Consider the following 25,307-nt stretch of genomic DNA (forward strand, 5'->3'; position numbering starts at 1 on the left):
TTGAGCAAGAATATGCCGTTTTCTTCTTTCTGGAAAATGACAAATCCATATGTCATATACAACTATTAATATTGAACAACTTGTTTGTATTTCATCCTAAGCCTGGACAACCTTTTTTCAAGTGGAAATTTCTCATCCTTCTTCCCTAATTTATCCAAGTAGAATACAAGCTTATTCAGGGTTGCTATAACCTCCTCACTCTCATACCCCAACTCTTTCTCTTGAATCCTCAGAACTCTTTTCAGGTGCTCCAGTAACTCCATCTCACCCTTCCCTAGTCTGCTCTGAATCGACACCAAACAATCCAATGCCTCCCCTGCCATTACATCAATGGACGTTACAAATTTATAAGAGCAGAATCATGATTCACTCAGGACCATAACTCCAATAGATTCTTTTGCAATGATGTTCCAATTCTTTAAAATCATCAAGATGTGCTAAACCACCAAACCAGCTCAGATTAAATGATACTTGGGTTAATCAAACTCAGCAGAAACAACACCTATCCAGAAAAAAAGGGAAACAGGCAGAAATAAATGGGATTAGTAATATTTACCGACAGGAAGAGAATCTTTTCCAAATGCCTTCTCGCGGATGTGTAAAGCCTCAAGCGTTATTTGTTCAGCTTCTTCATCCTGCTTTAAATGGTAAAGAGTGACAGCAAGATTCAGCATTGGGAAAGTGATGGATGGATTGTCAGGCCCTGCAGCCTTTTTTGTGATTTCCAAGCTTGTTCTCAACAAGCGTTCAGCCATTACAAAATCTTTTGACTGTGAATATGATGCCGCAAGATTTAGGTAGTGTGTAACTAAGCTGGGGTCGTCTTTTCCTTTAAGCTTCTCAGTGATCAATAAACATTCCTCCAGCAGCTCCCGACCTTCTCTTCCTCTGCCAGCAGACAAATTACATCATAAAGTAAGACTATCCTTTTACCAAAGCTCTATAATATGAAGTGCAAGCACAAGACTAACTAATAAGACATGCTAAACTTTTTCCCTGCATAATCAGATAATTGAATTGAATCCTGATGCACTTAAATTCCTTTTGCTTTCTGAGTAAGATTTTCTTTAAAGAAAAACACCTTTAGATTTTGCAGGCATAATGGCACGCAGCATCCACTTGATTTTTTTTTTTCAGACTAATCATAGATGCTATGCTATATGAACAGTGCTCCCCATCCAAGAAACATCCAGGTATATCTACAGATGGAATTATCATAAAGGCTTGAGAAAATCATGCATTAAAATCTACTGAATGCATGCAGATTTTTAGTCCAAACCTTGCATCCAACTTACCTTCCCACAATATGAAGTAGTTCTGCCAAATCTATCCGCATATTCTCCATCATGCTATCATCTGAAGGCATATAACTTGAATCTTTTATAATCTGGAGAGCTTTTTTGTATAAATCAATGGCTTCATTTGCATTCCCTGAAAAGAACAGTGGCAAAATGAACTATACTTGCAATTAGGTTTTTGAATTACTGGAGAATGTTTAATGATTGAAAATCAATGCAATGGCCCGAATGCTTAAAATCCTTTATTTATTTGGGAAGGGATGGGGGAGACTGGAGAGAGAGATTACAGAAGCTACCTTTTGCACACTTTGCATGGGCTAGGGAACACATAGCAAGTGCAGCTCTTCCATCATTCTCCCCATATAACTTTGTATATATATTTAGAATTCTGAAAAATGGGGAAAAAAAAAAGTGAACAACGAACTCAAACTCTCCACAACCAACTCAATATGAATGGAATGCTAACTAACCTAATAAAAAGGTTTTCTGCACCTGTAGCTCTGCCCTCCTTTATTAAAAGATTTCCAAGACCAAACAAAGGTACAACCAGATCCTCACTTTCAGAACCTCTACTTAGTTCCAAGATGCGTATCACACGATGATAGATATCAACTGCTTTTGTAGTTTTCCCAGTAGAACTAAGAACTTTTGCCATTCCCAACAATGGTGTGACAAGAACAACACTATTTTTCCCTAGGAGAAGACATGCATTTTGAGATAATCATCGACAGAAGCCAACTTAGAGAAAGGACAATTGAACCTCATATGCAATGTCAACTGTGGAAAAATAGGCAAAAGCGATGAGGCACTTACCATATTTGTTCTCTAGAATATCCGTAACTCTTTGATTGACAAGCAAGGATTTCTCAAACTCCCCCAAAGTTGAATACATACCTCCCATATGCACAAGTATAGAGTCCAGAAGGGGTTCATCATCCTTTTGATCATCTATAACCTCATTAATCTGCAGTCAAGAAAATATGTACACCATGAAAAGAGGAGAAGAGAAGAAAAGGTTTTATTCTCTCTTGATGATTGCTTATTACATCAATGAGTAGTTGCTATTACAGTCAGAACTCTTTTTATCTATCACTTGTGCCTTGGACAAAGCAAACAGTGGAATTTAATCTTTATAACCTATTTACCGCACATACAATTAACATGTGAATTTATGAATATAAGAAGAGAAGGAAGCCAAAAAAGGGTAAAAAGGAAACATCTATCTAGTACAATACTTACAAAGTTTAAATGAGGAAAAAGAAACGGAGCTCCCCAACTATAACAAATTGAAGACTAAAATTCCGATGCCTTATTTCCATTATCATGAATTATCTCTCTTGGAAAAAAAAGAATGTCTAGGATGGCTCTCATGATATCTGTGCATAATTGTCCACAAACAGTTTGTATATGTTGGTCATTAGCATCATCTAATCCACTCATCCTAACAAGTATACAATTGGATCAGATAAGATAAAAGAAGCAATAACAAATAACTCTCCATTCCCTTTCATGAAACTTAATAACTTTTGTAAAATGTTTGATTAAGCAATCCACAACCACAAAAATATATTATTAGTAGCCAAGAGCACTACCATGTCCATATAACACAGAAGCGTCAAAAACATGAAATTTAAGTTTACAAAGAAAAAGTCAGTTACCACATTGAGCAGAGACCGTACAAACTTCAATTCTCCAACAGCAATGTAACCCAAGGCTATTACATCCAGAATAGCAGCTTCTTCCATGCCTTTAGCACCTGCACTCATCTGTTCTTTTACAGATTCATAATTTGCTTGAAGTAGGTCTACAGCATCATTCTTGTTCCCAGTCATAATTAAAGTTTTGACTTCATTAAATAACTCTTGCAGCTGTCTCTCAAATTCACTCACACCATCCGACGAGTTACTTGCTTTGTCAAACAATGTTTTAGACCTGCTAATAACAGATGCTTGGAAGTAATTTTAACATTGCCAATGTTCTTCAGCTTCTCAATTAGACTCGTTAGTTAGAGGTTTGCTGGAGAATGATACAATAAACTGCTAATGAAGAAATCAGAACAATGTCAAGATCATTTCATTGGTCAGACTTGGAACCAATGCCCTAATCTTTTTAACGTTACATCACTTAAGGAAAAGCCCACAAGCCAGAAACATAAGAATTTCAGATGCCCCATTCCCAGAAAGGTAAAGTAAGAAGCAGCAACATAAATAAAAGGACAAAAATAATGGGTTAAGTCAGATAAAGTTCCCACCTGTGGAAGCCATTTTGTGATGAAACACCAGAAGCACCACTATTTTGGTGAGGCGAGACATGTGGCCCTAATGAGCCAACCGCAGCAAAAGGTTTCAACGAAAACCGGGAGGTGACAGCTGGAATTGCAGGTATCATGAAAAGCTTGAGGTTGGGTTTGTGGGTTTGAAGAGATACTGAGATGAAGTTGATGTTTTGCTGCCAGCATTGTGAATGCAAGTTTAGGGACAGTTGGCCTTTCCTGAAATATTTGTAAAAGGTAAGAATACTAAGAAGGGCAAAAGTAACTGAACATTGATTCTCAAAAAGGGTTCCTTCTTTTTTGCCCCAACTATGCAAAGATTAGAGTTGAATAAGCGAGGACCGACACGACAGTTTGTGATATTACAAAATCCAGATAAAGAAATCCAAAATTAATTCGAAAAATTTTGCAGATATAAAGAGACAGAGGGTACCTGTAAATGTTGAAAGAGGGAGAAGAGAGAAGGATAGAAGCTGCCATGAAAGTGGAAAGAGAGTTGCAATGAGAGGAGAGAAGAGACGGTCCCAATTTGGTAGCTTTTTTTTTTTTTTTTGGAAGTTAACTGGGCTAGTACCGGAGCCTGAAATGACGAAGGCGGCTGAGGTTAGGGAAGTGACTGTCTCATGGGTCGAAAGATAAAAATTATCGTCCTCTCGTCTGCTTATTTTATTTAAAAGAAAAACGTGTAGGATGCTGGCGATTTACGTTTTTTTTTTTTTTTTGGTGTTAAATATATATATATATAAAATATAAAAATTATTATATTAAATTTATATTAATACATTAAATATTAAAAATATTTTAAATTTTTATTAAATTTTAAATTAAATTATATTATATTATTATATCGAATCCAAAATTTTTAAATTTATACTCTAAATTTTCGCAAAATCTCGTAAATTTGTTTTTTCTATAACTTTTATTAGTAATCAATTTGTTAAGACAGTTGAAGAATAATAAAATAACATGTATTTAAAAAAAAAAAATGCTAATATTTTATCGGACTCCATTAGACTAAAGAGTAGTCTAATCCAACTAAAATTCCATTCCAAGTTTCTAACAAATAAGATTGACCAGGCTTTGATAACCTGTCAGCATAATGCCGTTTTTTCTTCGTTGAAATGATAGACAGTTGATAATGTTTGACGTGGTTTAAAACAGATTACTAAAAACCAAGCAAAATGAAATCTGAAATTTCAAGTACTTACATTGATAGATGCAATGGCAAAGCAGAATTTTGAACAACAAAATCAACTTTAGTCTTTCTTCATTCAGGAAAATTGATGCATTGCAGGAAAGAAAAACTTGGACAAGAGCTCCTGATGTTACATTTACAATGGAGCTCTCTCGCCCTTCCGAACAGTCTCAATCTATAACAGCCGCTAAGTGAAGACATGCAAATTGTTTTATGCCTACATGATCTGGAACACCGAGCTCCTTACACTCCAGTATTATACATCTGGAGAAACAGATTATGTAGAGAAAATCTTATCGGCACTGTCCCCATACAGACAGCTTCGAGTTCTAGCATGCATACTAGCAGTAGTAGCTTAAGGTCCATCCTCTAGAGCTGAATCAAAAAAGAGAAAGCCAAGTGAGACACCAGTTTTACAAGAACAAGGTGGACTAGTCATACAAGGTATGCACAAACATACTGATACAAAGAGAGACTTACTGCTCAATATAAAGCCTTGAAGCAAGCTCTGGGCTCTCTCAGACTGCTCTGGAGTACCTGATATTTGAATGATCTTTTGTGTGTCATCCGGTCTATCTTCTACCAGAGTCACTTTGGCACCAGACAACTGTAACCAAAATAAAGAAACCAAGAGATGAATTATTTGAAACTAGATTAAACCAGAGCAAACATAAATTAAATAGGTTGTTGAAAGGAGTGTTGCTTACCTCACTGATCTGTGCCAGTTTGTTTTTTGATTTTGTTATTAGTTTGGGAACTGCATGCTCTGGTATGACAACTTCAAGTGTACTCCTAGTAACAAGTGGTACAGGGATTCTAACAGAAAATTACATGCAAGAAAAGCATTATTTATCGGAAGAGCCCTCTAAAATCCTGGTAAAAGATTGAAATAAACTTTTTAATTTAAGTATAAAATTTTAAAAAATTAATACTTAATAACAAAAAGACATAGAGATTGTGATGCAACCTTCATTATCAAAAAGGACCGAATAAGAGTGAAATAATTAAAAACTTAGACACCTGCTAACTGCACTTGGTACATCTTCACGGCGTTCACTTTCAGCCTGCTTTATGCTTTCAATGCCAGAGTTCACTACTTCCTGTAAATAAGAATTAACTTCTTATAATGATGTTCTTAGAATTCAGAAGAAGGCCCTGTGAATCTATCAAGATAAGTCACTAATTATGTATCCCATTCAAGTTGTTCACTTTGTGCACAACGAAGAACAGTCAAAGATTTTCATCCTAAGAAGCTAAAGAAAAACTTGATGTTAAGTTTGGATAACGTTTTTTATTTTTTGACTACATAAGCAACATAGAAAAACAAATACTAACAATGATGCAGTAAAAGGAAAGTCGAAATTAACATCAAAGAAGCATAAAAACAACCTTTAATGATGGTGGTGTCGCCAAAGTTTGCACATTCTGATAGGCTCCAGCAGGAGGTCCACTGGAAGTTTGACTATCACGAGCTGGAGTTAAGTTTGGAGAAGCATTCTCCAGTCCTGAAACATTTCCAATAGTTACAGATATAGGAGGTGTTGGTGAAGTGTCCCTCTGAGAGAATTCCCTAAATAAATAACTTCGCAATCGTGATGTGATCTCAACAATAGCATCTCGAGCTGCCTTTATCTCCCCCACAATCTGTAGAGTATATCAAAATGCTATTCAGAATATAAAAGGTAAATCAATCCAAACATCCCACCCCTTATTTATTAAACTTGACAGAATCCTTCCAACCTGGATTCAATAAACACCAGGAAGCTAAGATCTCCATGCTTAATAAGAACAAGGTATATAAGTAGCAAACCTGTACAATCTCATCAGGTCCCGATACACAAGAAGGAAGTTCTTCTTTCGACAAGATCTGTATGTTTGCACCAGTTAATCTTCTCATTTCAGATAGTGATCCATCTCTTCCTTCTAAACATCCTATTTCACTCGATGGAACAAGTAACCTAGTAGTTACAACGTTATCTTTATCAGGAACAAGGTCAACAATCTGAGTTTGGATATGCAATAAAGCCTCCTGAGCTGGAAACAACTCATCATCAGGACCCTAAGGACAAACAAAAAGCAAAGATATTTTAGAAACCCCTATGACCACGCATTGTTCAAAATTCAGAAGAAATTGAACAATTTGTCTTTTAAACGTCTTTCAAGTGTTTAAACATTTTAAATGACAAGATTTAATTTGAAAGGCCAAAGTTAGATGGAATTTATCACCAAAAAAAAAAAAAAAAGAGAAAGAAAGGAAAAGACTGACAAACAAGAGAAAATAGAACCTTATAGGCCAAACAAACAAGCATCCACCAATGTGGCCATGTGTCAAGAAACAAAGATAGAGAGATGGTAGTACCTCCTCCGAAGAAATGGTAATTATCTGCTCATCTGACCCAGCCACAGGATCAGCAACCTTGACATCCACACCAATTTCATTTTGGAGTAAATCTACTAAGCCATCTGGCTCTCCAAAAACACTATCAACCTTGTCAATAGGGCAAAGTATTCGAAACACAAGATCCTCACCATAAAGAGGCTGTACACTGTCAGCCATAGGAGCAGTCCCAGCTTCAATGAAGCCAGATGGACGTGAGGAATAATTATTGCCTCTGTAATTTGTAGTTGACATTCGTGAACCAAAAGTCGACCCATCCATAGATGACCTACGTGACGCATTGTTTACCTGTGGAATATAATCATCATCAGGGAAAAACCACTCCGGTGAATGCATTCGTCCATGGAAATGACTTCGGTCACGATGTTGACTCTCCCTTAAGCGCGATGAAATAATTGCTATAGCATTTTTTACAGCATTTACATCACCAACAACCTGCATGTTAAACAACATTAGACAAAATTACCATATCATAAAGCCATTTTGACTTTATTATCTTCCACCAGAGGGAAATTAGGAGGGAAAAATTGAAGTTCAAACTGAATATCACGAATAGATGTTAAACCAAAAAAACTTTCTAGAATGTTCATTTTTTGTAGCAAAACCACTCCTAGTAAAAAGCATAATCAGGAGCATCATTCTTTTGCAATGCAGCATGGACAGTTGGACACTACTTAAGATATATGGATCTGAACCAAACTTTTTTGACCCATTTGCAGCCTCAGATGCATACAATACTTAGATTCAGACTGCTTTGTCAGCAATCACAGATACACGGTCGAGTAGCCAAACGCCATAAAGTGGAAGAACATAATAGTTATTCAGCATTCATATCAATAATTGATAATCAACAATATGCAAAGAATACTTATGTAACTGCTGGGATGAAACCAAAAGAACTTGTATATGATAAGGATGATTCATTCAAATAACAGAGAAAAAGGATTTGAGCATGTCAACATAAAACATTACGCGCAAACATGATAGCTTTCTAATACATGAAATATTCCATCATTGAGCTATTATTAAAGGAAAAACTACATTACACAAACATTTCTCCCGCCCAACAATCCAATTATCTAGGGAAAAAAGTAGATAAAAATTGCACAATGCATGAAGCAACAAGTTGAAGGAAATTGAAAACACAACAGATAGAACTAAATTCGTAGGCATGCAATCAAAACAGGGCAAAGAATTTGAAATTCCCCAGTAGTTGGAGTTATTTGAAATTTGAAACATTACATCAGCTAAATATATAAAGTAAATCAATAATAAAACCTTCTGAAGATCTTAAGCCTCTTTAATTCAGAGCAGAGTGGAAGAGAGAATAGGTGTTTGTTTCAGCAAAGGATATTGTTTAAAGCTTAGAAATTGGTTCAACAAGCAGCACTTTGACCGCTGCAATGACATATACTAGTAATTAGCTTCTTAATATATAGTCGTCCAGGTTTCTTCTAAGGGGAAAAGCAATGCAAGACCACACTAATAACTCTTATAATCCACGGGCCCAACAATCCCAAATCAAAACCTGAAATCCCTTAATCAATATAATAAGCATTTAACCGCCCAATCATTTGCATTAAGCCATTGAATTTGGACATATCAAATATTAAAAACCCCATGAATTAGTATTGAGTAACTCCCCATTTATTTTGTGCATTAAAACCAAATCCAAATGCAATCGGTTGCAGACCTGAACAATCTCCTCAGACATGGAAATGCAACGGGGCAGCGTATGGTCTCTAGGTAGAATCCTAATCTGAGTCTTTGTTTCAATTCTCATTTGCTCAATGATCTTCCCTCCTTTCCCCAATAAACACCCCACATGCATCCTCGAAACCACCAACCTCGTCACCACCCTATTCCCTCCTCCTCTCACCATCCCTCCGTAATCCTCCTCCTCTCCTTCACAACCACCAAACCCAAACTGCGAATCACTTTCCAGAATCCTCTCATGTATAAGGAACAACGCCTCCTGAGCAGGCGAAAACGACGGCATTCTTCCTTCAGGGTCACGGCGGCGCGTGTCTGATATCTCGATGATGCGTTCTTCGTCGCCAGGAAACAGCTCATGGACGTTGATCCACGCGCCTGTGTGTTGCCTTATGGACTTGATAATGCTACCCGACTTGCCGATTACACCCCCGGCTTTCTTGTCGTGGCAGAGAATGCGGTAGCTTGTGGTGACCATAAGGTAAGAATCTTGTCCGCCGCCGCTACCGCCTTTATTCGGAGGTCGGCCGTTGTTGCTGTTGTTGGGATTGTTGCCACGGTGGCGGTGACTATTGGGTAGGTACTGATGGTTGTTGTACCGAGGTTTTGTTCTACCCATATTCTCTCCATCATAGTCTTGGTCGTAGTAATAGTTTCTCTTGGATCTAGATCTCTCCATCTACAACACTAAAACTCAAGCTTTTTTAAGGTCCTCAACTTTCGATTCGAAACGATTTCAGTCTTTTTTTGTCAATGTTTCAGATAATGATTCTGCTCCTTGTCATGGATCGGGTCTAGGGTTTTGAGAGTAGCAAAGCTTTGCTCTTTTTGCCTGTCTGACTGTCTCTTCAGTTCTTTCTTCCGTTTGTCTCTCGGGAAATTTCTGAGAAAATGTAAGTGTTCGTGAGAAACCTAACTGGAGGTGGAGAATCTGAAATGACTAATGAGGAGAGCTGTTATCAGTCATACGGAGTATGAGCTGCCAAGGACTTTTGCTCTTCTTCCACTTCCACTTGGGATACTTTACTTCCTTTGTGGACAAATATATAAATGACTAAGGGCAAGTTTGGATTCCATCGCGTTTCTGTTACCGTGTGATTGGTAACATTGTAGTACTAATTGAATTTAAATAATAATTTTAATAACATTTAGTATAAAATTTTTATTAAAATATTTTTTTAATTATAATAATTATTATTATTATTATTATTTTAATCTTATTATAATCAATTCCAACGCCTATTCAAATAAAATTTAAGTAGGGGTTTGAATTTTATTATACTTTTTTGAATTTTATTATACTTTTAATATAGTGCAATTAAACTTAATAAATCATCAGTTGAATTTAAATGTTAATTTTAATAAAATTCATTCAACATAAAATTTTTATTAAATTATTTTTAATTGTAATTATAGTAATTTTTTTTAATTACAGTTACAATAATTATTATTTTTTTTAATTTTATCAAAATCAATCCCATTATTTATTTAAAAGATCTAAAAACAACACTTAAATGACTTCATTTCATGATTCTAGTTTCTAATTTTGGAGAAAACAAAAAAAAAAATTACTATTTTTGATACATTTGAAATCATGAATCAACTATTAACCTACTTTATTTAATATCATATTGCTATAAATATATTTAATTCAATTTTTTTATTTTACAATTAAACCCTTCTTAGAATTTATAAATATTTTTATTAATTTTCATTTAATAAGTTTATATATAATTATTTGAAGAATTAAATTTTTTTCTCATTTTTTAGTTTTTAATTTAAGTATGTTCAATAAGATCTTCAAGTGCATTTTTTATTTTCATTTTAAGTATTGTACCTTAAAAAATAACATTTTTTAAAAATCAAATTGCATTTAAACAAACAAAATGATTATCTTTCAGATAACTTTCAATTTAACTATTAACTACCGCATTTAATATAATATTACTATAAATATAATGTCACTCAATTAAAAAAAAAATATTTTTTACTTTACAATCAAACCTTATTATAAGTTATAACTTATAAATATTTTTATTACCTTTAATTTAATAACTTTACATATAATTATTTAAAGAATTAAATCATTTTTTTAATATTTTTAGTTTTTAATTTTTGATAAATTCACAAACTAGCATAAAAAATTGGACAAAGTTAAAAATCAAACTCAACTTCATCTCGAAATGAATTCCATTCTAGGAAAAACAGGCTTTAGAACCTATGCACCCACGACAAAGCAAAATTAGTAGCCAAAAAACATATATATATGAAAAGGAAACAATATTGAAAATCAAGAAAACTGATGCCAGTGAAATTTCCCTATCTCTGCTTTTGTTTTTTTTTTTTTTTTAATCTTTTTTAAACGGTATGAATTATACTTAAATTATAATAAAATATTTAATTTGATATCTAAATTTTAAAAATTTTTAATATAATACTTGAATTACGAATTTATTAACTAATGTGATATTCGTCCTTACTGTAATCCGTTTCGAATGATGAAATTTGATAGATAAATAACTTTTAAAATATCATATTAATTAATTAATTCATAATTTAAATATCATATTAAAAAATTTTAAAATTTAGATATCATATTAAATATTTTATTATTGTTCATTGACCATTAATAACATTAATCCCCTTTATATACATAAGAGCTATAACATAAGAATAAGAGAAATACTGCAGGTGCAAATATTTAGATTTTAAATTTATTAAATATAATTTCTTAAATATAAACAGATTCAAGTGGTGAATTAAGGCATTTGAAATTTGAAAAATAATAAAATTATAAAAAAAATTTCTCTTGTATATCCTCAAAATTTGTTTCTAGATAATATTTTTATCGATAAAATTAATAAATTTATCACAATTTATATATATTATAAGTGAATGCTTTAAAAAAATTTTAAATTATCATTCCTCTTAAAAATAATTATATAAACTAATCGAGATAAACACTAAGTTTTCTATCTTGACTCAGTTAACCCTTTTTTAGGTTTTCAATTTACAATCATAAATTAATGAAAGGAAACTTAGAATCTTCTTATCCATGACATGAAGTAAGAGTAATGATAAATAATAGGAGATAATATTCAACTTAACTAGAATTCTATCTTCCGCTGCGTGTGAAATTAGTTAGTTCTATTTATTTATTAAATAATTTAGATTAAAGAATTAAAATGTGTGTATTATATGAAAGTTAAATTGTCGGTATTAGTTGTTTTTGTTGCATTTTAGGTGTCATTATTTTTGTTTTTAAATTATAAAATATTTGATTAAAAGTATGATTTTTTAAATATATTTTAAATTATAAATTTTTTTATGAAAACATTTAAAGAATTTAAGAGAAAAATACCACAATTATAAGTTTTTGTTAAAATAAATAAGTTATAGATGATAGAAAATTTTTTAACTTCTTTATTTTCTTTATTTTATATCTTTATGGTTATTTAAAAACAATCCAATAATTAAGATTTCAATTCTAGATAATTTCAAGTATAAAAAAATTAATTGATATTTTTAAAATCGATATCTATACAATAGAATAAAATTATTGTAGATATCAAATTTTGTCTGAAGCATTTTTAATTTGATTGACTTTGGGTTCATTTGTGAACATGAGTGCATATCATTCAGAAAGACCATTTACAACCCATACAGAGCTTACAAATTAGCTCATTTGAAAATTCAAAATTAACTCGGGTCAAATACAGTCAAACAAAATCAAAATTATGTAAAATTTGATTAAAATGGATAGCAACTAAGTTAATTCTCAAAATTCACAACATAATCGAAATCAATATGGTTTAAATTAAATTTATAGATTTTTAAAACACTAAAAATTTTTAAAATCGATATTTAAAAAAAATATTAATTGATATTTTTAAAATCGATATCTATACAATAGAATAAAATTGTTGTAGATACTGAATTTTGTCTAAAGTATTTTGGGCTCATTCGTGAACATGGGCGAAGACCATTCAAGAAGACTATTTACAAGCTATAAAGACCTACAAATTAGCTCATTTGAAAATTCAAAATCAGCTCGGGTCAAATACAATCCAACAAAGTCAAAATTACATAAAATTTGATCAAAATGAATAGAAACTGAGTTAATTCTCAAAATTCACGGCATAATTGGGATCAATATGGTTTAAAATTAAATTTGAAGATTTTTAAAACACTACAAATTTTTAAAATCGATATTTTTAAAAAAATATTAATTGATATTTTTAAAATCGATATCTATACAATAGAATAAAATTGTAAAAAATTTTAAAATCTATTTTTTAAAATATTAATTGATATATTTAAAATCAATATCTATATAATAGAATAAAATTGTTGTAGACGTCGAATTTTGTTTAAAGCATTTTTAACATGATTGACCTTAGGCTTATTTGTAAACATGGTGAAGATCATTCAAGATTATCATTTACAACCTATAAAGAGCCCACAAATTAGTCAATTTGAAAATCTAAAATCAACTCAGGTTAAATCCAATCAAACAAAATCAAAATTATGCAAATTTTGAATAGAGGTTAAATTAATTATCAAAATTCACAATATAAATGGAATCGATGTGATTTAAAATTTAATTTAGAGATTTTTAAAACATTAAAAATTTTTGTTGCACTTAAGAAAGTGCAAAATTACTAAAATATCTTTTATGGGGTATTTTCGTAATTTGATCTTCTCAAGCTCGGATTCTAGTGAAACTTTTCAAATCTTAATTTCATAATATTTAATGATTTTTATGCATTTGAAATCATAACAGTACTACGAAAAATGTGAAATTACTAAAATACCCTTATAAGGGTATTTTAGTAATTTAGTTTTTTCAAGCTCGGATTTTCATGAAACTTTTTATATCTCGATTTCATAATATTTCATGATTTTTTGTGCTTTAAAATCTAAAAAATGAGCATGAAAACATTGATTTCTAAGAAAATGACCTAAATACTAAAAACTTTATACTAAGGATAAAATGATATTTTTATTTGATTTAAGGGCTATAGAAATCTAACTTTTATAGTGAATAATGTGGACCATTATATCTTTTTTTGAATATTGATCTAATGATTAAAGGTTGCACGAAAAAAAAAGTTTAAATTAAAACAAATAAGAGAAAAGACAAGCCCCATGAGACTTGTGTATTGAAGGGACAAACAAGAAGGACAGGCTAAGGGCATTGGTGGGAGACAAATTTTGAGGGAGCAGTGGCTGGCCAAGGTAGTTGTAGGTAAGTGGAAAAACAAAAAAAAAACAAAAAGAAGACAAATGACAAAGCTTTGTAAAAAAGGCTCCCGTTTACTATAAAGAGAGAGGAAATCTTTAGTGAAAATAAGGCTTCTGGTGGAGGGTTTTGTGGAGAAAAAGGGTTGGCCAAAAAAAAGATCTTTATGAAAGGAAAAACAAAACCAAAAATAAAAATAGGAGAGAAAAAATGTTAGAACAACCATAAACATAAAGAAGAGAAGAGTCATTCGAATGACAAAGAAAAAAGTAAGACGAAAGAATTTTGTAATGAATGAATATTGGTTTTCATGGGCATTGAAAGTTATATGTAGGGGCCATTGTTGTAAGATTGTTTCATAACATCTTGTCCAAGTCATAGCATGGGAATGGTTCATAGAAGTTAACTTCAAACCTTTCATTTTTTATATATGTCATTTACTTTTAGTTTGTTTGCTTGTAGTCACTTGTGGGAAAGTTTAGATATTTTTTAATCTGTTTGGTTAGTTTATATTTTCATGATCCCACCTTTGGAATCTTTGTCGTGGAATTCATAAGAATGGAGTTCCCCACTTGTTTAAGTTTTTTGGTTTTAAAATAATAATAAAAAAAAAAATCAAGCAAAAAAGAACAAACCTTGTTAAGTATAAGAAAATGGAATGGGTAGCGTACAATAGCTTTGGTTTAATTCATTTTTTGCTAATGATAGATGTTAATGTTTTAGATTTTTTTTATTGTGTAGATTGATTAATTCATTTTATTTATTTATTTTTTTAAAAAATAAGGGTTAAAAATAGTAAGGATAGTTAAAAAATATGGGTAATAACAAATATTGATGGTAATTTTTTTCTAAAAAATATAAAATAAATTTTAAAAATTTAAGTTTTTGCCTAGATATTAGAGGGATTCAAAATCAAATTTTAAAATAATAATTCAGCCTAGATGTTGAGAAATTATTAAATAATAAAAATAAAATAATAACTAAATAATATTAAATAATAATAATAAATTTTAATGGAAAAGGAAATGTATAAAACATAAAATTAATTTTTAGAAATTATAAAATGAGCATGTTCCAACTAGTTATAAAAATTATTTTATAGAAATTATGAAAAACAAAACCTCTTTCAAATAAAGATAAAAATTCATTTTTTAAAAGAATTATATAAATGAACTTCTCTGAAAATCTACTTAGATGTTGAAAACTATTAGAAATGTTCATAAATTCTTAAAATTTGAACCTAAAACTACCTAAAACCCCAAATTTGTTTTAAAATTTTAAGGATTTGTATGAAAACCTTTTATGAAATAGTTTATTCCCGAATGTTGCATAAATGATGAGATATTAAAGAAAATTTATTTCATTATGAATTTTCATATATTTTCATAACTTAAAATAATAAATTTAAGAATCAATAATAATAAACAATAACATGAGATTTTAAATATAAATAGTCGCATCCAAACTCTATCTAGATGTTAGAGAACTCACATGATCTCTTTATATTTGAGAGTCCGATTCATAAATTCATATTTTACCATCATCTGCATATATCTTATTTCTAGAATAATATTTACAGTCATAATTCATATATATGTTTGTTGACGCGTAACATTAATTATATTATTTTTTCAATTTTACTATATAAGAAAATTATCTTTAAAATTTTTTATTTTGAATAAATAAAATTAAAATAGTATTCTATGAAATATAATTGATTGATACTCTACTAAGATGTTAGAAAGTCATTAATAATTATCATATACAAAGAATATTATTTTATTATTTTTAGAAATAATCTTATGATAAATTTTAAATGAAAAAACTATTTTTGGATTCTTCCTTTATGTAAGAGATTTTGAAAGTATTTTTTTAATTTAAAAATTTTCATAATATTCTTAAATAATGATTTTTTAGAACTAGTTTTATTTCTTACAAACAAAAGGAATTATAATTAATTTTAATATAAAAAAACCATTTTTGCCTAGAATTACAAATAATGTATGATTAATTGGTAATAATTTTATTAGCTCTGTGGGAGTGTTAATCTTTCTTCATGCATAATTTACTCTCAAACTTGATTTTATTTTTGTTGACCAAAATTATCTTTTTAATAAAGTTTTAAATTTATTTTATTATTTTATTAAAAGATAAATTTTTTGGATAATTAATCACATTTTAAAAAAATTGATAATAATTTTTTATATTTTTTTATAATTTTTAAATATTTTACGTCTAACGATTGAGTTTTCGAACTAATGCATTATGACAATTGTCCTCAAATGTGAGATTGTTAAATTTTAAAGACACTTGACATGACATATAAAATTTTATTAGAGGGTTGAATAATGTATGAAATTGGGTGGGGGTGATTTTGAAGGAAATGTTTTAAATATATTTCTCTTTTTTGGACACATGATAATTTATTTTTTCTCTATTTTTTATATTTTTTGTTTTTACTTATATATATTAATCAAAAGTAAACTTCTGTGCCTTCAAATTTATATACTAATCCATATATTTCTTATTCAAATAATTTGGTTCCAACCACATTTTTCAAGTTAAAAAATAGCTTTGATGATATATTTTGTATTATTAATTAATAATGCAATCTTTTTTACTCAGTTCAATTAAATGTAAGAGCTAAATAATGAATTAACAATCGATCATATGACTTTGGAAATTTAAAGTAATAATTTCTATATATTATAACTTAATTAAATTTGGGAACCACATCTTTTTTAGTTTTTCCTTATTATAGTTAAAATATTTTTAAATAATACTTTTGATAAGGTTTTTTTTAATAATTTTGTGCTTTTTTTTTCTTTCTTATTTATCACAAATACCCTCAATAGCTCTTAAAATTCCTTTCTTATAGTGAACAAATATCATTCATGTAAAGGATCTGAAATGAACAGCGTTTACTGGAATTTGTTTTCACATATTGTTATAGATAATAACAAGACAGATTGTTCGGCCACCAAAAAAATTTTCCTTTTCGGATAAAGGTGGGCCAATGGCCCTTAAAAGAAACAATCATCGTGTTTCTGATGATGAATTTGTTTGTAATCGTGAAGCATATGTCAAGGTTTCATTGGCCAACCAGTCGGCTACCAAATATTTATGTATAGGAATATTAAATTTGGATTATGACATTGACCAATTATCTGAGTTAGTATGTCTTTGACCAATTATGCGCCAACCAACCATCCTACGTGGCAAACACAAATGCTGATCAACCACGATGTTCATGCCTGTATAAATGTGCATCGTCTACCCTTTCTCTTCGTTTTCTTTTCTGGAGCAGTGGAAATAGGAATCTGAACAATCGCAGATAAATCAAAACAAAAGAAAAAGGCAAAAATTATATCCTGTCCATCCACTCAAGAAACGATGCCGTTTTGCGAGGTGGGAATAACGCAGGGCAAAGTCGACGCATCTCTAAACAATGGCGTCCAGATTTTTTATCGGACTTACGGTCACGGCCCTGTCAAAGTCCTCCTCATCATAGGTCGCTTTACTTTTTTTTTTTTGGTTTTGTTATATTTCGATTATATCTTTTTTTTTTTTTTTTGGGGTCGCTGATATTTCAGCAAATGAATGGTTAGGACTGGCGGGGACACACGACTCATGGGGCCCACAAATCAAGGGACTGACCGGAACCGATAGGCCCAACGACGATGAAACCATGGCAATTGATCTGGGACATGGCGGAGGTCACAATGAGGTCGGTGGCATCGAGGTTTGTGCCTTTGATAATCGTGGGATGGGCCTGAGCTCCGTCCCCACCAAAAAATCCGACTATACGTAAGTCTTTTTTCTTTTCTCCTTTCAAAATTTTGTTAGCAGCCAATGTTTAATCTGCTTTGACTTTCAAAATCCCCCCTTTCCTGTTTTTTTGTCCATTAATGTAATTTAATAATTGAAGTGGTTGAATACTTTTTCCCTGTTTTTGTGGGTTATAGTTGTTATAACTTTTCAATCCCTCTCCTGTTTTCTGGATGTTGAATGCAGGACAAGAATTATGGCCAAAGATGCAATTGCCTTATTGGATCATCTGGGATGGAAGAAAGCCCATGTTTTCGGGCATTCAATGGGTGAGTGAGTCAGTTGGACTTTTCATTGCAAAAATGCGATAAGTACGAGAGAAATCTTTGACCTTCCATTGTTTGGATCGATGGCAATTGTTCTTCTTTTTTTAGGAAAAAATGGTAATCTTCTTCTAATATAAAGCTTGCTTGAATTTGTTATATGAAAACAGGAGCTATGATTGCTTGTAAGATGGCGGCAATGGTGCCTGAGAGAATTCTTTCTTTGGCATTACTTAATGTAACAGGTGGAGGTTTTGAATGTTTCCCAAAGGTATTTTTATCCTCTGTTAATGTTTCAGAGCTGCAGTTTGTCTTCAATTTCATTTTGAATTATAAAGCATCGGTGTTTAGTCCCATCAAACAAGTAATAGGCAATTGAGTTTTTTCTTTTCTTTATTCATTCAATCATCAACTTGATCAGATAAGTTTATATATATATATATATATCCATTATTGGCACAGTTAAGAAACTCTAAAGAAAACTGTAGAGATTATGATACACTTGTGAATCATTTGCTAAAATGTAGAATATAAAGAGGATAGATTTTGCTACTTTGTATAGGGAATCACTTTTCAGTTTTGGAAATCAAAACCATCTGAAGGGGAAAATAAAAATAAAAAAAATAAAAAAGAAGAAGAAAACTTGTAGTTAAAGTTGATCATAATCTGCTAAGCACTTCCTGTCAGAATTAGGAAGACTCCTCGATGTATCACTTCTCACTGTTGTATCTTTGTTGCTGAGAAAGAAACATAACAGAGAAAGAAAGTTAATTCTTGGTCATTGATCAATCTTTTGATTTTAGTACTATTTGTAATTAGTTATGAAGTTCTCATCTTGATATAAAGTTAATTAATTCTCCTCGGCTGAAAACCAGATGCATTTTCATTCTTTTGGAAGTTATATTAGCAGGAGACAGTGATGAACTTCTTTTACTCTCTTGCAGCTTGACCGCAAAACACTATCCATTGCAATTCGTTTTTTAAAGGCAAAAACTCCTGAGCAAAGGGCAGCGGTTGACTTAGACACGCACTACTCAAAGGTAATGGTGTTCTTTAATAACAATATCATTTTCTTGTGAATCCCAGGATGAGGACGATTCGACCAAGTAATGACAGTGAGGTTTTTGTTTAGCGTATGTTTCATAACTTGCAGTACAAGTGACCTGCAATTCCAAATTAAGAGTTTTCTTAGTCAAATAAGGTCAAATTTAATATCTAATTGAATAAATATCGATCATACACCTTGGTTTTTTTTAGAAAGAAATGAGTGAATATAGCTTTTTTTTTCTTTTAATGCACGAGGGCAACTCATAAAGTCTCATGTTACTTATGACTGCAGGAATATCTTGAGGAGTACGTTGGATCTAACACTAGAAGAGCAATTTTGTATCAAGTAAGAAATACTGAAGCTGAAAGTTGTACTGGCCATTGAATGACAATTATATTAATCAATTAGACCTGATAAATTTACTCCTTGTTCACTGTAACCTGGTAATAAAAAAGTTCCTAATATCTGTTTGAGACTTGAGTGGATGGTCTGATTTTCTTGATGATGGATACGTGATACTGCACCAATTAGATAGGCAACATATTAGAGAGTTGCAAATCTTTTCTGCATATCAAAGCTGCAACTAGCTGTCCCGTTTGCTCTTGATTGAATGCTCTCTGAAATATACTTCATCCGAAATATAGTTGCAGGAAACCATCATGGTTTTTCCCTATTCAATATGCTCTGAAACATACTCCTCATTGGCTTTATCCCAAGGATGATACCATACCTACCTGATTATCTATCAAACGTATCCCACTAGGTTGCCATTTTTTTTAAAATTTTTTATCACTCCCCTCGTAAAATTATTGTCAAATGTTTACCTAGTCAACTATCTGTTTAGATCATTGATTGACAGAAGCATTGATGTTAACTCTTCAGCTCATAAGAAGACATTCCTATGAAGTTTTTGCAGCAATATTATTGTTAAATAAACCCGAGATCAACTTTGTGGGATGCTAACAGCAAGATTCTTGCTTCTCCGTGGCAGGAATATGTAAAAGGCATAACAGCAAGTGGCATGCAATCTAACCATGGGTTTGATGGTCAAATCAATGCATGCTGGACACATAAAATGACACAACAAGAAATTGATTTAATCCATTCATGTGGATTTCTTGTATCAGTCATTCACGGCAGGTACTACATTTCCATGACCCTGAAAACAGTTTTTATCATACATATACTTTCAAACTCTCTTAGGATATACAACATTCTACTAATGTCTTTTATATATTATCATAATCATCTCTTGAGAAATGTATGATACTCAACGAATTTAACCTTCTCTCAATGTATATGTGTAGGCAAGATGTTATTGCTCAAATAAATCATGCAAGGAAGCTTGCAGAGAAGCTACAGCCTGTTGCCAGAATGGTAGAGCTTCATGGAGGGCATCTAGTAAGTCATGAGAGGATAGAAGAGGTAATTCTCTTCCTCTAAGTGAAGTCAACCGCTTGATTTAGGCATCATGAATGTTCACCTTGAGAATCTTCCTATGGTGGAAGAGCACTAAAAAAGAACTTTCAAATGTTCAACATGTTTATATAAGACTGAATTTGATTGAGAAAGAGTAACAAAAACTACATGTTGAGCTTGTAGACTTATGGACAGTAAGTAATATTCTGGCATGTAAATGATTAATTGATTCATGAGAGTAGAATTTTAACTTGACAAAATTGGTGTTCTTCCATCATTAGTAGAAATATAACTCAACCGAAATTTTTATAGGTTTTATTTTATTGCATTTGCCTGTGGAAAGAACCTTTATAGACTGAATTATTCACTAATTTTCAGGTTAATCAAGCTCTTCTCGACTTGTTAAAGGCATCTGAAATGAAGATGAGCCCGCATGATTGGAACAACTTCCCCAAGAAAAGTTCTGGTGTGTATTCTTCTTAAAGTTAAAGATGGATTAGCAGAAAGTCTTTAATGCAATAAATCATTAGTATTCCTCTCTAATCTATTAACTAAATGCTTGGGTATCCTATCTGATCTGACAGATATAGTTGCTTGAATTCACTTGAAAGTTATGAAATTCTACTTCCGTTTTTAGTGTCTAATTTTGCTCCCATTTTCTAGCAGGAGCTTCTAGCAGAACGACGATAGAGGGGGAAACCAACATAATCTTAGGAAAGCTCCACTTTTACCTATTATATCTATTCAGTCTATTTATGATGGCGTTAAAGAATGGAAGAAGTGCTCTACGAAGGCTAAAACCAGCTAGAGTTGGAGCTTCCCTAACATAGTCTATTTTTTTAACTGGTAAGTTCTGAGTTTATCTTTCCTTGTGCTTAAAAGCAGGTTTAGAATAGAATAAACTGAGACTCATTTGCTCGTATCTTCTTTTTTCAGGTTTCATAAATTTCTGCCATTGTGGCGCGACCTCCTTTGGCTAGGCTGTTAGCTTATTTCTATATTATTGGCGAACCTAGGTACACAAAAACAAAAAAAAAGGAACAAAGAGTCAGACAACCAAAATTTGTAAATGAAGGAGATCAATATAAGCCAAACTCGAGGCAGATCACCCGGTGGAAGAGAAGGCTAAGGTGGTGGGGGATGCTCTTTCCTGTCCTCCTCTTGATTCTATATACTAGAGAAAGATGAAGCTGAGTTGCTTTTGTATGAACCAACACAAATACATAAATACGACCATAAAAGGAAACCAATTTGGTTCTTATACCAAGTGACATTGTATCTGAACGAAAAGAAAATAAGTGTCCCGTGCATGCTTCCATTTAGGGGTGAGCAATTAATCTATTCGGTTGGCTTAATTTAAAAAAATTAATAATCGATTTAATTAATTTTTATTCAATAAATAATTAAAACGATCAAAAATTTTTAAAAGGTTGATCATACTTGAATCAATCAAAATTAGTTCAATTTTGTTGATTCAATTAAATAACTTAATTTTTTATTTTTTTTTATTTTTCTTATGAATAATTATTTAATTATAAATTCAATTCATTAAAACTCAAATTCAAGTATTATTTAAAATAAATCACTAAAAAATTAAATAATTTTAATAATATTTTATAATAAAAAATAAAAATATTTATATAAATTTTTTTATTTTTACTTATTAAAAAATTGATTAATTGAGTTAGTTCAATTATCTATTTTAAAAATAAAAAATCAATCGAGTTAATCAATTTAATTAATTTAAAAAATCAATTATAACCAAAATCAAATAAATCAAATTGAATAAACTAAATTTACTCAATTTTGATCAATTTAATTGATTCAAATAGATTTTTGCTCACCTTTACTACCATTTATACATTTATCTTTTTCTCTAATTAGTGTTTTATAATACTAAATATCTGGAAAAATAGATTACCCATAAATGAATTGAATATGAATGAATTTAAATATATTCATAAAATTTTTCAATTAATTAATGAATTTAAAAATATTTATAAATTTTTTTTAAAATTTAATAAACAAATATAAATTAACAAAAATTTAATTTATTCAGAGACTATTCGTTTCTATCAAATTACACGAAAACAAAAATCAATTATTGCTTTGCGGGCATTTCAATACTTAAAAATAAGGTTCAACTGTAGCATACCATTATCTTAATAACTTCCCAGTGAAGTAACGAAGAACAGGGATTATTTCAAACAGACTACCAAATTGCCAAGCAATTGGAAATGGTTTACAATTTCCCGAGAGGAACAGTTTTGAGGAGGCAACACTGAATATACAACAAGATCAAAAGATTACATAAGAGGGAAAGAGAACGTACCTGGAAGTTGTTTGAGGATTGCATCCTAGCACCGTCAATCGTTTGCTTCAAAGCCAATATGGGGAAAGAAGAAGCGGAGATGGAAAGACAATAAAACAGGAAACTTAGATTCTAACTTTATGCGAAAAAATATACCTTATACCCCTGGAATATCCTAATATGCTTGGACCGCCCTCTTTATATTTATGTAAAAATGCAGTTTAATCCCTACAATTACAGATTTGACTGTTAAGTTTTTTACTTAAGTATACAAAAATTTATGATATTAAAATTAAATAATTATTTAAGTTTTTATTTTTTTAATCAATTGAGCTTTGATATATTTATTTTTATTTAATTAATTTTTTATTGAAGTAAAATTAATTAACCACTATCATCAATTTTCATCCAATTAAAAGTTTAATTAAATAAAAATAAATATTTAAAAACTCAATTTGATTAAAAATTCAATTTGTTACAATAAAATAATAAAAGCTTGAGTGATTATTTAATATTAGTTTAAGTACTTTTATATTTAAGCATAAGGTTTTTTATTCAATTTTTCGGCTGGTCTTCGTCGGGTGAAAATCAAAATTCGTAATGCCAAAGAAGTGGGCTAAATCTTGGGCCTATAATTTTATTTTGGGCTTTAACACAGGGGTATGGGCCTTGATTGGTCTGGATCAACTGCTTTGTTTCTTTCCTTTCTTTCCTTTCTTTCCTTTCTTCCCTGACTTCGGCCATAAACCCTACCGCATTTGATTCTATTTGTCTGATTCTCTCACCTCCCATAACGCAGTTCCAATTAGGAAGACTAGACAACACATGGCTGCTGTCTCTGACTCGTCAGATACCCAAAACCAATGGGAATTCAGCTGGTAATTTTCTCCTTTTCTTTTCCTCTGCTTTGAAAATTTTATGGGTATCCTTTGATTTGTTGCGCTTAGTTTCATTAAAATTTTTGGTTGTAGCTTTGACTTTTGTTTTGTGGGTTTTCAGTGAACTGGTTTTTTTCTGAGAACGCCGAAGTCAACAGTAATGTCACTAGAAATTGTTTTTTTTTTATCTGCAGTGACTTGGAGGTAGATTTTGAGTCTGAAGAGAATTCTTCAATAGTCTACGCTGCATTGGCTGTTGATAAGGAGGTGATGTTTTAACTTTCAATGATCCTGAATCCTTGATTTTTTGGCTTTTGGCATAACTATATAGTAGTTGTTTTATGCAGATTCTAAACTTGATTCCATTTACTAATGCAGTTGCAACCAGACAAAGTGAAGAGGCAAATGTCAATCTCTGATGGGAAACTCTCAGTGTAACCACTTGTTTCAACTACCTATGCATGATTGGTATCTTTTTTAATGATTTGATATAGGCTTAGTTTAGTTTTTGGTTCCTAATATTGCCATAACATTTGAAACTACCAGGATTTATGCTTAACAGAACTATCATAAAATTCAAGATAATGACTTTGAGGTGTGGTGGTACCTATATCTTGAGTTGTAGGCATTAGAGTGGGTGTGTGAAGAGATGGGAAATGCTTATCTCTTGTTGCATAATCCAACACATGGTATCCAAAATCTCTTAAAGGGGTAAAACTATTCTCAGATGGTAGTAAACCGAGCGTATGGTAACATCTAAATATATTCTGTTTTCTCCTCCCCTAAAACCAATACCGAAATTATTAATCGGAGGGTTTAGTTGGACATCTTGATACGATGATTTTAGCAATTCAGCGGGAGAACTCATTCAACCCATTGAGTAGCAAAGCTAATTAGATACTCTTCTCAGTTTAGTGCTAATATTTTACTTCCTTTTCTGAAATAATTCTCGGTTCAGTGCTTTATTACTTTTAATGTCTTTTCCTAACCCCATTCTGTAATGATCAGGCACTTTGAAGCAGTTGAAGCAAGGTTTCTCCGTGCATCGTTTTCAGCTTTTGTTGATGTACTCACACTTGCCACAAAAACAATTGAAGAACTAGGGCCAGGAATGGAGTTGTGATACCTGATTATTGCAATTTTACCATAAACGCTGTGGATTTTGGCATTAATGTATTCTTTTTCTTTTTTGTACTTTATCTTTGGAGTCTTCATGATATACATGGAATTTTTATTAGGATGTAACTTTAACTTTTACCGCACCATCATTATCTTGTAGGTTTTTCCTTATGAATATTGATCAGCTTTAGAAATGCTTTATATATGGAACTTAGAGAAAGCTACGCCAAATGCTTCTTTTCCCCACCTCCTTTTTGTGTTACTAGAAATTGTTAGGCTGTATGACGACTGAACTGCCAGGAATGAAGAGAAATTATTTCAGT

General features: G+C 31.3%; 4 protein-coding genes across 7 annotated transcripts; 2 read left to right on the forward strand and 2 right to left on the reverse strand.

Moving 5' to 3' along the window:
- Positions 1–4,202, reverse strand: LOC111309086 (Tetratricopeptide repeat (TPR)-like superfamily protein). Its single transcript, XM_022907938.2, has 9 exons — positions 4,004–4,202; positions 3,550–3,789; positions 2,957–3,230; positions 2,112–2,262; positions 1,769–1,991; positions 1,595–1,686; positions 1,296–1,431; positions 557–888; positions 1–316 (listed from the first exon to the last, which is right to left on the reverse strand). The coding sequence occupies exons 1-9, from the start codon at positions 4,048–4,050 to the stop codon at positions 66–68; spliced, it is 1,746 nt and encodes a 581-aa protein (XP_022763673.2). The 5' UTR covers positions 4,051–4,202; the 3' UTR covers positions 1–65.
- Positions 4,203–4,752: 550 nt separating this feature from the next.
- On the reverse strand, positions 4,753–23,198 carry LOC111309100 (RNA-binding KH domain-containing protein RCF3). 3 transcript variants are annotated; one of them, XM_089765681.1, is made up of 9 exons: positions 23,009–23,198; positions 8,857–9,759; positions 7,125–7,598; positions 6,576–6,824; positions 6,155–6,409; positions 5,786–5,865; positions 5,473–5,581; positions 5,246–5,372; positions 4,753–5,140 (listed from the first exon to the last, which is right to left on the reverse strand). In XM_089765681.1, exons 2-9 carry the CDS (start codon positions 9,553–9,555, stop codon positions 5,121–5,123), a joined length of 2,013 nt encoding a protein of 670 aa, XP_089621807.1. In that variant the 5' UTR covers positions 9,556–9,759; positions 23,009–23,198; the 3' UTR covers positions 4,753–5,120. The 3 variants fall into 3 exon arrangements, 2 of the variants coding, with proteins under 2 accessions (XP_089621807.1, XP_022763690.2); XR_016345094.1 differs by lacking the exon at positions 23,009–23,198 and having other exon boundaries at positions 5,473–5,638; positions 5,733–5,865; positions 8,857–9,896; XM_022907955.2 differs by lacking the exon at positions 23,009–23,198 and having other exon boundaries at positions 8,857–9,896.
- Positions 17,390–22,017, forward strand: LOC111309106 (uncharacterized). Of its 2 annotated transcripts, none has more exons than XM_022907976.2 (11): positions 17,390–17,629; positions 17,727–17,925; positions 18,133–18,215; positions 18,380–18,480; positions 19,154–19,249; positions 19,549–19,602; positions 20,249–20,397; positions 20,565–20,682; positions 21,055–21,142; positions 21,340–21,522; positions 21,613–22,017. In XM_022907976.2, the coding sequence occupies exons 1-10, from the start codon at positions 17,512–17,514 to the stop codon at positions 21,504–21,506; spliced, it is 1,173 nt and encodes a 390-aa protein (XP_022763711.1). In that variant the 5' UTR covers positions 17,390–17,511; the 3' UTR covers positions 21,507–21,522; positions 21,613–22,017. The 2 variants fall into 2 exon arrangements, with proteins under 2 accessions (XP_022763711.1, XP_089621808.1); XM_089765682.1 differs by having other exon boundaries at positions 21,343–21,522.
- Positions 23,199–23,670: 472 nt separating the features above from the next.
- Positions 23,671–25,230, forward strand: LOC111316070 (transcription factor). The gene is made up of 4 exons (XM_022918089.2): positions 23,671–23,865; positions 24,060–24,132; positions 24,244–24,299; positions 24,874–25,230. Exons 1-4 carry the CDS (start codon positions 23,813–23,815, stop codon positions 24,986–24,988), a joined length of 297 nt encoding a protein of 98 aa, XP_022773824.1. The 5' UTR covers positions 23,671–23,812; the 3' UTR covers positions 24,989–25,230.
- Positions 25,231–25,307: the final 77 nt, after the last annotated feature.

This window comes from Durio zibethinus, chromosome 9, assembly GCF_047325235.1.
Source record: "Durio zibethinus cultivar Kanyao isolate XHJ-2024 chromosome 9, ASM4732523v1, whole genome shotgun sequence".
NCBI classification, from domain to species: domain Eukaryota; kingdom Viridiplantae; phylum Streptophyta; class Magnoliopsida; order Malvales; family Malvaceae; genus Durio; species Durio zibethinus.

Coding starts and splice junctions, on each gene's coding strand:
- LOC111309086 (XM_022907938.2), bottom strand. CDS start 4,050: ATGGCAGCTTCTATCCTTCTCTCTTCTCCCTCTTTCAACATTTACAG. Junction 2,263..2,956: donor TACGGTCTCTGCTCAATGTG/GTAACTGACTTT, acceptor TCTTGACTGCAG/ATTAATGAGGTTATAGATGA. Junction 889..1,295: donor CTACTTCATATTGTGGGAAG/GTAAGTTGGATG, acceptor GTCTGCTGGCAG/AGGAAGAGAAGGTCGGGAGC.
- LOC111309106 (XM_022907976.2), top strand. CDS start 17,512: ATGCCGTTTTGCGAGGTGGGAATAACGCAGGGCAAAGTCGACGCATCT. Junction 20,398..20,564: donor GTATCAGTCATTCACGGCAG/GTACTACATTTC, acceptor GTATATGTGTAG/GCAAGATGTTATTGCTCAAA. Junction 20,683..21,054: donor GTCATGAGAGGATAGAAGAG/GTAATTCTCTTC, acceptor ACTAATTTTCAG/GTTAATCAAGCTCTTCTCGA.
- LOC111316070 (XM_022918089.2), top strand. CDS start 23,813: ATGGCTGCTGTCTCTGACTCGTCAGATACCCAAAACCAATGGGAATTC. Junction 23,866..24,059: donor AACCAATGGGAATTCAGCTG/GTAATTTTCTCC, acceptor TTTTATCTGCAG/TGACTTGGAGGTAGATTTTG. Junction 24,300..24,873: donor TCTGATGGGAAACTCTCAGT/GTAACCACTTGT, acceptor TGTAATGATCAG/GCACTTTGAAGCAGTTGAAG.
- LOC111309100 (XM_089765681.1), bottom strand. CDS start 9,555: ATGGAGAGATCTAGATCCAAGAGAAACTATTACTACGACCAAGACTAT. Junction 6,410..6,575: donor GACCTGATGAGATTGTACAG/GTTTGCTACTTA, acceptor TATACTCTACAG/ATTGTGGGGGAGATAAAGGC. Junction 5,582..5,785: donor GTACCAAGTGCAGTTAGCAG/GTGTCTAAGTTT, acceptor ATTTTCTGTTAG/AATCCCTGTACCACTTGTTA.